General features: G+C 39.5%; 1 protein-coding gene across 1 annotated transcript; it reads right to left on the reverse strand.

Moving 5' to 3' along the window:
* Window positions 1-2,995: 2,995 nt before the first annotated feature.
* LOC108203694 (uncharacterized) lies at window positions 2,996-3,670 on the reverse strand. The gene has a single exon (XM_017372765.1). The coding sequence runs from the start codon at window positions 3,668-3,670 to the stop codon at window positions 2,996-2,998; it is 675 nt and encodes a 224-aa protein (XP_017228254.1).
* Between the last annotated feature and the right edge of the window lie 5,926 nt (window positions 3,671-9,596).

A 9,596-nucleotide genomic window follows, 5' to 3' on the forward strand; every position in this document is an offset into this window, starting at 1 on the left:
TCGGTTGTTTGAAATTGGAATAAACTTGTAGTTTCATTCTTGACTCGTTTGAGCCCGGAAACAACTTGTAGCTTCATTATTGACTAGATTGAAGTTGGAAACAACTTGTAGCTTCATTCCATACTCGTTTGAAGTTGAAAACAACTTGTAGCTTCATTTTCAGTTGTTTGAAATTGGAATCAACTTGTAGTTTCATTCTTGGCTCGTTTGAGCCCGGAAACAACTTGTAGCTTCATTATTGACTAGATTGAAGTTGGAAATAATTTTTAGCTTCATTCCGGACTCGTTTGAAGTTGAAAACAACTTGTAGCTTCATTCTGGACTCAGATGAAGTTGAAAACAACTTGTAGCTTCATTTTCGGTTATTTGAAATTGGAATCAACTTGTAGTTTCATTCTTGACTCGTTTGAGCCTAGAAACAACTTGTAACTTCACTATTGACTAGATTGAAGTTGGAAACAATTTTAAGCTTCATTCCGGACTCGTTTGAACTTGAAAACAACTTGTAGGTTCATTTTCAGTTGTTTGAAATTGGAATCAACTTGTAGTTTCATTCTTGGCTCGTTTGAGCCCGGAAAAAACTTGTAGCTTCATTATTGACTAGATTGAAGTTGGAAATAATTTTTAGCTTCATTCCGGACTCGTTTGAAATTGAAAACAATTTGTAGCTTCATTTTCGGTTGTTTGAAATTGGAATCAACTTGTAGTTTCATTCTTGACTCGTTTGAGCCTGGAAACAACTTGTAGCTTCATTATTGACTAGATAGTTGGAAATAATTTTTAGCTTCATTCCGGAGTCGTTTGAAGTTGAAAACAATTTGTAGCTTCATTTTCGGTTGTTTGAAATTGGAATCAACTTGTAGTTTCATTCTTGACTCGTTTGAGCCCGGAAACAACTTGTAGCTTCATTATTGACTAGATGGAAGTTGGAAACAACTTTTTTTTTGCTAAATGAGTTGGAAACAACTTGTAACTTCATTCCGGACTTGTTTGAAGTTGACACCAACTTGTAGCTTCATTTTCGGTTGTTTGAAATTAGAATCAACTTGTAGTTTCAATCTTGACTCGTTTGAGCCCGGAAACAACTTGTAGATTCATTGTTGACTAGATTGAAGTTGGAAACAACTCGTAGCTTCATTTTCGGTAGTTTGAAATTGGAATCAACTTGTAGTTTCATTCTTGACTCGTTTGAGCCCGGAAACAACTTGTAGCTTCATTATTGACTAGATTGAAGTTGGAAACAACTTTTTTTTTTGCTAAATGACTTGGAAACAACTTGTAGCTTCATTCTGGACTCGTTTGAAGTTGAAACCAACTTGTAGCTTCATTTTCGGTTGTCTGAAATTGGAATCAACTTGTAGTTTCATTCTTGACTCGTTTGAGCCTGGAAACAACTTGTAGCTTCATTATTGACTAGATTGAAGTTGGAAACAATTTTTAGCTTCATTCCAGACTCGTTTGAAGTTGAAAACAACTTGTAGGTTCATATTCGGTTGTTTGAAATTGGAATCAACTTGTAGTTTCATTCTTGACTCGTTTGAGCCCGGAAACAACTTGTAGCTTCATTATTGACTAGATGGAAGTTGGAAACAACTTTTTTTTTTGCTAAATGAGTTGGAAACAACTTGTAACTTCATTCCGGACTTGTTTGAAGTTGACACCAACTTGTAGCTTCATTTTCGAATGTTTGAAATTAGAATCAACTTGTAGTTTCAATCTTGACTCGTTTGAGCCCGGAAACAACTTGTAGTTGTTGACTAGATTGAAGTTGGAAACAACTCGTAGCTTCATTTTCGGTTGTTTGAAATTGGAATCAACTTGTAGTTTCATTCTTGACTCGTTTGAGCCCGGAAACAACTTGTAGCTTCATTATTGACTAGATTGAAGTTGGAAACAATTTTTAGCTTCATTCCGGACTCGTTTGAAGTTGAAAACGACTTGTAGGTTCATATTCGGTTGTTTGAAATTGGAATAAACTTGTAGTTTCATTCTTGACTCGTTTGAGCCCGGAAACAACTTGTAGCTTCATTATTGACTAGATTGAAGTTGGAAATAATTTTTAGCTTCATTCCGGACTCGTTTAAAGTTGAAAACAACTTGTAGCTTCATTCTGGACTCAGATGAAGTTGAAAACAACTTGTAGCTTCATTTTCGGTTGTTTGAAATTGGAATCAACTTGTAGTTTCATTCTTGACTCGTTTGAGCCTGGAAACAACTTGTAGCTTCACTATTGACTAGATTGAAGTTGGAAACAATTTTTAGCTTCATTCCGGACTCGTTTGAAGTTGAAAACAACTTGTAGGTTCATTTTTAGTTGTTTGAAATTGGAATCAACTTGTAGTTTCATTCTTGGCTCGTTTGAGCCCGGAAAAAACTTGTAGCTTCATTATTGACTAGATTGAAGTTGGAAATAATTTTTAGCTTCATTCCGGACTCGTTTGAAATTGAAAACAATTTGTAGCTTCATTTTCGGTTGTTTGAAATTGGAATCAACTTGTAGTTTCATTCTTGACTCGTTTGAGCCTGGAAACAACTTGTAGCTTCATTATTAACTAGATTGAAGTTGGAAATAATTTTTAGCTTCATTCCGGAGTCGTTTGAAGTTGAAAACAATTTGTAGCTTCATTTTCGGTTGTTTGAAATTGGAATCAACTTGTAGTTTCATTCTTGACTCGTTTGAGCCCGGAAACAACTTGTAGCTTCATTATTGACTAGATGGAAGTTGGAAACAACTTTTTTTTTTTTGGCTAAATGAGTTGGAAACAACTTGTAACTTCATTCCGGACTTGTTTGAAGTTGACACCAACTTTTTTTTGCTAAAAAAGAGATTATATTAAAAAAAACAGGAAAGACAATCTACAAGGGGCATACCCCAGGAAATACAAGCAATCCTCTGCGCAACAAAAAAACTAGCGAGCTAGAAAAACTAGCAGCTAGATAAAACTAATCAAGTATAGCGACTAGGTAATTCACCTACGAACACGATAGCCCAATTCTAGTACAAATAAGATATTAAGCCATAATCATTAATAACTGCTTTTTGGAAAGTCGCACTGGAGTGTAGCTTTTCCCTGAGTAAACGCTTGGCATTATGCTTAATAGTCTTAGCAGAAAGATGATGGTCCAAGTTGTGGGCACGATCATTACGCTCTCTCCAAGTGAGGTAAACTGCAATAGATAAAAATAATGTTCCAATAGATTTACGAATGCCCCGAGGTCTATTAAGTAGAAATAGGCCATTAATATAACTAGCTCGGTCACCCGTAAAAACAAACGCATGATCAGATATGACTTCCGTGATAAAGGGACAAGAACCAAATAAGTGGTCGTGAGTCTCAATAGCATTGCAGCACAAGAAGCAACGCAGGTCAGTAGCCATATGGAATTTACGCATACGATCTTTGGTAAGGAGACGGCCTTTAAGAGCAAGCCAAAATGTAAAGGCACATTTTGGAATAGAAAAGCGATTCCAAACAGCATCACACCAAGCAGGCGGGGGAGTAACAGCACATATTTGCCTATAGATAGAAGCAACTGTAACAGAAGAGTTCTGATCATCTAGCCAAGTAATGGAGTCCCTGTGATGAATAGGAGTTGCATAAATTCGTTGGCGGAGCTCCATCATAGCAGTATGATTAGAACGAGGCAGATTCCAAGAAGCCTCCAACATGTACTAACCAATTTCAGCATTAATATGTGACTCAGCTATCGAAACAATCGAAGGTCCACATCTAGTAATAATGGGAGTATTACCCAGCCAGGGGTCGAGCCAGAAGCGAAAAGTAGAGGCCATACCCACATGGTATCGAATGTAGCGAAGGGCGAGAGGACGCAAGTGAAGCATCTTACGAACACACCAAGAGGCCTTCGAAGGAACATTCATAGTCCAGATGGAACTACGTTTGAGGGAGGTTCTTTTGAACCACATTAGCCACAGTGAATTGTTGGAGGCCTGGGAGATACGCCATAGTTGAAAAAGAAACGCAGCAGTATTCCAAGTGCAAAGGTCACGAAGACCGAGACCACCATTAGCCTTGGGAAAACAGCAGTCACTCCAACTGACTTGAACCATTTTGGAGTTGGCAGAGCTACCTCCCCATAAGAATTTAACAAACAAAGTTTGAAGATTCTTAAGAACAAATTTCGGTAAAATGATATGAGAGGACCAGAAACCTTGTATACCATAAAGTACAGATTTGATGAGTTGAAGACGCCCAGCCTGATTAAGACAGATGTTAAGCCAAGAATCTATACGATTTTTAACCTTCATGACAAGAGGCATACAATCTCTAGAATTCAGTTTAGAGGTAATCAGGGGAATACCAAGATAATTAACGGGAAGAGAACCTTCAGAGATACCCATGGAATTAATAATAAACTCACGAGTGTCACTATCCACATTGGCAGTAAAGCACTGACACTTAGAGATATTAGGCTGCATACCCGAACAGGAAGTGAAATCGTGAAGCCCAGCCATAGGAGTACTGACGGATTGCACATCACCATGACAAAAAAGAAGAATGTCATCAGCGAAGGTAATATGAGAGATGCCAAGTTCCTTGGTACGCCAGTGAAATTTGAAGGGAGGGCGAGAGCAGCTCTTAGATAAACAAGCAGTGAGCACTTCCATGGCCATAACAAATAAATAAGGAGACATTGGGTCCCCTTGTCGCAACCCAGATTGAGCTGCGAAATACCCTTCAATAGCCCCATTAAGCTTGACAGAAAGCATAGTTCCAGAGATACAAGACATGGTCCACTCAATAAAAACTACCGGAAACCCAAACGAAGCCATAACTTTCCTTAGGAACCCCCAATTCAGTGTGTCAAATGCTTTTCGAAGGTCAATTTTAAAAGCACAACGAGCAGGACCAGAGTGAAGGTGATAATCTCGAAGAAGAGCTTGGGCCAGGAGAATATTATCCCCTAAATTCCTGCCAGGGATAAAAGCAGCTTGAGGAGCGGAAATAATGGAGGAAATGACATTCTTAAGCCTGAAAGAAAGCATCTTCGTAATGCACTTGTACAGGACATTGCAACACGCTATAGGACGAAAATCATTCATAGTCGAGGGCGTCTGAATCTTAGGTACCAGGGCAAGAGCAGCCGAATTTATAATTCTGGGGAGATGCATCGAAGTGAAAAAATACATAATTGCATTGCACACATCCGTACCAATAATATCCCAAGCAGCAAGGGAGAACTCAACTGTAAAGCCATCTGGCCCGGGACTCTTGTTTTTTGCCATGGATTTAAGAGCACCATAAACATCACTAATCTCAAAAGGACGTTGCAAGTCAAGAATCTAAGAATCAGTGAGCATCTTTAGTTGCAGATCTTCAGGGAAAGCATTAGTTGGGTTGCTAGAGCCAAGAAGATTAGAGAAGTAGTTAATAGCAACCTGAGCAACATCCTTCTGGCCATGAACCGAATTACCAGCATCATCATTAATCTGCAGAATTTTATTACGATTCCAGCGGCTAGTACAAGCATTAAAGAAGAATTTATTATTCGAATCACCACATTTCAGCCAAGTAACTCTGGATTTTTGCTTCAAGAAAGATTCTTCTTCCAGCAAAACACTATTGAAATTCTCAATAAGGCGCTTCTCCTGAATAATCTGATCAGAAGTACGGCAAAGAGGCATATTCTCCTGGAAGTTAAGCAATAAACTTCTGGCAGTAGAGACTTTAGTGTGAACATTACCATGGTTATTATTGAGAAGCTTTAGAGCAGCCTTGACCTTTTTAAGCTTGCAAGTAAGAATAAACCAAGGATTACCCTCTATGCTAGTAGCCCAAGCAGAGCTAACAATATCTTTAAAATCCCGATGCTGAGCAAAGTGATTAAAGAACTGAAAAGGCCGAGCCAACTTGTCAACTTGAACACCAACATGGAGATTAATAGGGCAGTGATCAGATATACCTCGCTGGAGAATAGTAGCTTGAGAAAGAGGAAATAAATGAAGCCAAGAAGAGTTAACCATGCACCTGTCCAATCTTTTGTAAGTAGGGAAGGAGATATTGCTATCCCACCACGTAAAAAAGGGGCCATGAGTCCGAAGATCAGAGAGACCCGCCTGATGCATAAAATCATTGAAATCCAGCATGCCTCTAGTCCAGTGATTGCCCCTATTAGATTCAGACGGCCCATTACAAACATTAAAATCTCCAACAGCGCACCAAGGATCAGAATCAGTCAATTGGCTGCTAAAATGAATAAGCTCAGTCCACAAAGCTCGTCTCTCAACAGTAGAGCAGAGAGCATAAACAAAGGAAGCAAAGAAACAAGTTCCAGAACTCAATTGAAGGACAGAACAAGATACTTGTTGGGCAAAGCAAGAGAGCAGCTCAACTTTCCAAATAGTATTGTCGAAGCCAATCCAGATTCTTCCACTATTATGATGTTCATAGTTGAATAACCAAGTAAATCTAGGAGCTATAAGATTAGTAATAGACTGAGCAGAGGACGCTTGAACATGAGTTTCTACTAGCACAACAAAAGAAAGTTTATGAAACTTGATAAAGTCACCAACAAAGGGAATTTTATTATTAAGCCCCCTAATATTATATGTACATAAATTCATTACCATAGAGAAATTAGGAGGTTGATGGGGATTTCCCCTTAGCTTTTTTAAGCTTTTTACGCTGCCCTCTTGTCATTTTGAAATCGCCCGAATCAGAAAGCAGGTCAGTCCCAAGCTTGGCATCAATCTCGTCAACCCGCTTAAGATTTCTGAAGTTATGAACCGGGGTGGCAGTGGAATCAGGACCAGCACTGCCAGCTCCAGAAGGAGTCTGCAAAGAGGAGACAGGAGTTTTCGGAGATTGCTCACCAACAACAGTAGGGTTAGGAGCAACAGCACTCTCAGGCTTGTCTTCTTGAGGGACTAAAACATGAGCAGTAGGCTTGTCAACTTTCACAGAAGAAGTCTCAGTAGTAGTCTCAGGAGTAGAATCCTTAACCTTGCGGACCCATTTACGAACAGCAACAGGTCAAGAACCAACAAGGTGGCCCAAAGATTTGCACGCAGTGCACGCAAGAGGCTTGTTAGGATAGCTAACAAGCACCTCCTCTACAACTTTCTCATTAGAAATAGGGTCGACAACTGTTACAGGAATAACAGTGGGCAGCACATTACCAATACTATAGTTGACACAAATCTTAGCAAAAGGAAGAATATTTAGCTTCGAAGTCAATTCGTCGGCACAAATAGGAGGCCCAATAACACTGGCAAGACGACTAAGACAATCCTGTGTCCAGTAGCTATCAGGAATACGATCGAATCTGACCCATAAAGGCATCAATGTCACAGAATTAACAGATGTGCCCCAAGCATGTACAACCATAGGTTTTCTGTCAACGTACCAAGTGCCTTTGGCTAAGGCCTTGAACATATCACTCTCAGAGTTAAATCGAAAGAAGAAAGTGCGATTATCTTTTTGTCCCACATCCAACAAACCACGATGTTTCCACAAAGAATTAGCAAAATCCAGGACCTTCGAGTAGGGAACCGTACCTTTAGTGAAAGTACCAACAATGGAGGTTTTAAGCTTGTCAACTCCTGCTTTGAGGACATCATCAGGAGGGGAAACAAGGGTTTCACCGGAAGGAGGAGGGACATACGAAAGACTAAGTTTTGGAGATACAGGTGCAGTACTTTTAACAACCTGGGACCAAGACTTGGCAGGGTTCTCCGGGGGTTTAGTACACACATGGTCAGCTGTTGAAGGGGGAACATTAGCAGGCGAGCGCATATCATCAAACACTTCATGTGCATCAGGGCAGTCAATCTTATTCTTCAATTTGTCCACAAAGGGGTTTGGCTCAAGAACAGAGCTATCACACTCCACGGCTGCTTTCTTAACCTGACCAACTAGAAGCCCAAATTCATCACGAATAGGGACTCGAGAGCCAAACCCATCCTGATTCATCTCAGCGAAAATACTCTCTTCCGAAAAACCCTTAGATTTAAGAAATCGGAGAACACTAAAGAGCTTGTTACGCGCAGAAACAAGCGCATCACGTTCATGTTTAGAGGCACGCATCATGGCATGAACAGTGGCACTGGTGTTGTTGTTACACAGCTCCATAGCCGATTTAGGAGAGAGCGGCTCATCATCACTCGAGATATAATCTTCAACAGTGACTCGATCAGTGATTGGAATACCACCAGAGCTACTAGCGACAGAGCTCTTAATTCCCACAGCTGGGTTGGCCTCAAGATGACCAGGAGAACATTCGTTTCCAGATCCAGAGAACAACTCCGCAAAGACATCGGTACGAACAGCAAAAGGCGCACTGGAGTATAGAACTCCATCCTCTAGCTGAATACCATCATGGTCAATGGGACAACCGTCTGAATCACAATTACTCATGATAATAAAGGAAATAAGTGTTTAAATAATACTAATATAAGAAATTTAGAAGTAGAATGGAGAAGAAGAAGTGAGATTGAGGTAGAAAGTGGTAGGGTTAGAGGAAGTGAAAGGCGGCTGAAAATAAAACTAGGGTTTGGGGGGTTCTAACCTAGAGAGAAGGGAGGGGAAATGTCTAGAGAGAGAAACATCAGCTTCATAGTAGAAAACACCAAGTTGACACCAACTTGTAGCTTCATTTTCGGTTGTTTGAAATTAGAATCAACTTGTAGTTTCAATCTTAACTCGTTTGAGCCCGGAAACAACTTGTAGATTCATTGTTGACTAGATTGAAGTTGGAAACAACTCGTAGCTTCATTTTCGGTTGTTTGAAATTGGAATCAACTTGTAGTTTCATTCTTGACTCGTTTGAGCCCGGAAACAACTTGTAGCTTCATTATTGACTAGATTGAAGTTGGAAACAACTGTTTTTTTGCTAAATGAGTTGGAAACAACTTGTAGCTTCATTCTGGACTCGTTTGAAGTTGAAACCAACTTGTAGCTTCATTTTCGGTTGTCTGAAATTGGAATCAACTTGTAGTTTCATTCTTGACTCGTTTGAGCCTGGAAACAACTTGTAGCTTCATTATTGACTAGATTGAAGTTGGAAACAATTTTTAGCTTCATTCCGGACTCGTTTGAAGTTGAAAACAACTTGTAGGTTCATATTCGGTTGTTTGAAATTGGAATCAACTTGTAGTTTCATTCTTGACTCGTTTGAGCCCGGAAACAACTTTTAGCTTCATTATTGACTAGATTGAAGTTGGAAACAACTTGTAGCTTCATTCCATACTCGTTTGAAGTTGAAAACAACTTGTAGCTTCATTTTCGGTTGTTTGAAATCGGAATCAACTTGTAGTTTCATTCTTGACTCGTTTGAGCCCGGAAACAACTTGTAGCTTCATTATTGACTAGATTGAAGTTGGAAACAACTTTTTTTTTGCTAAATGAGTTGGAAACAACTTGTAGCTTCATTCTGCACTCGTTTGAAGTTGAAACCAACTTGTAGCTTCATTTTCGGTTGTCTGAAATTGGAATCAACTTGTAGTTTCATTCTTGACTCGTTTGAGCCTGGAAACAACTTGTAGCTTCATTATTGACTAGATTGAAGTTGGAAACAATTTTTAGCTTCATTCCGGACTCGTTTGAAGTTGAAAACAACTTTTAGGTTCATATTCG

The sequence above is a fragment of the Daucus carota genome, chromosome 9 (assembly GCF_001625215.2).
Source record: "Daucus carota subsp. sativus chromosome 9, DH1 v3.0, whole genome shotgun sequence".
In the NCBI taxonomy this organism is placed as follows: domain Eukaryota; kingdom Viridiplantae; phylum Streptophyta; class Magnoliopsida; order Apiales; family Apiaceae; genus Daucus; species Daucus carota.

What these genes read in the sequence shown, in the direction of transcription:
- LOC108203694 (XM_017372765.1), bottom strand. Translation starts at nt 3,670, where the DNA reads ATGTTGGAGGCTTCTTGGAATCTGCCTCGTTCTAATCATACTGCTATG.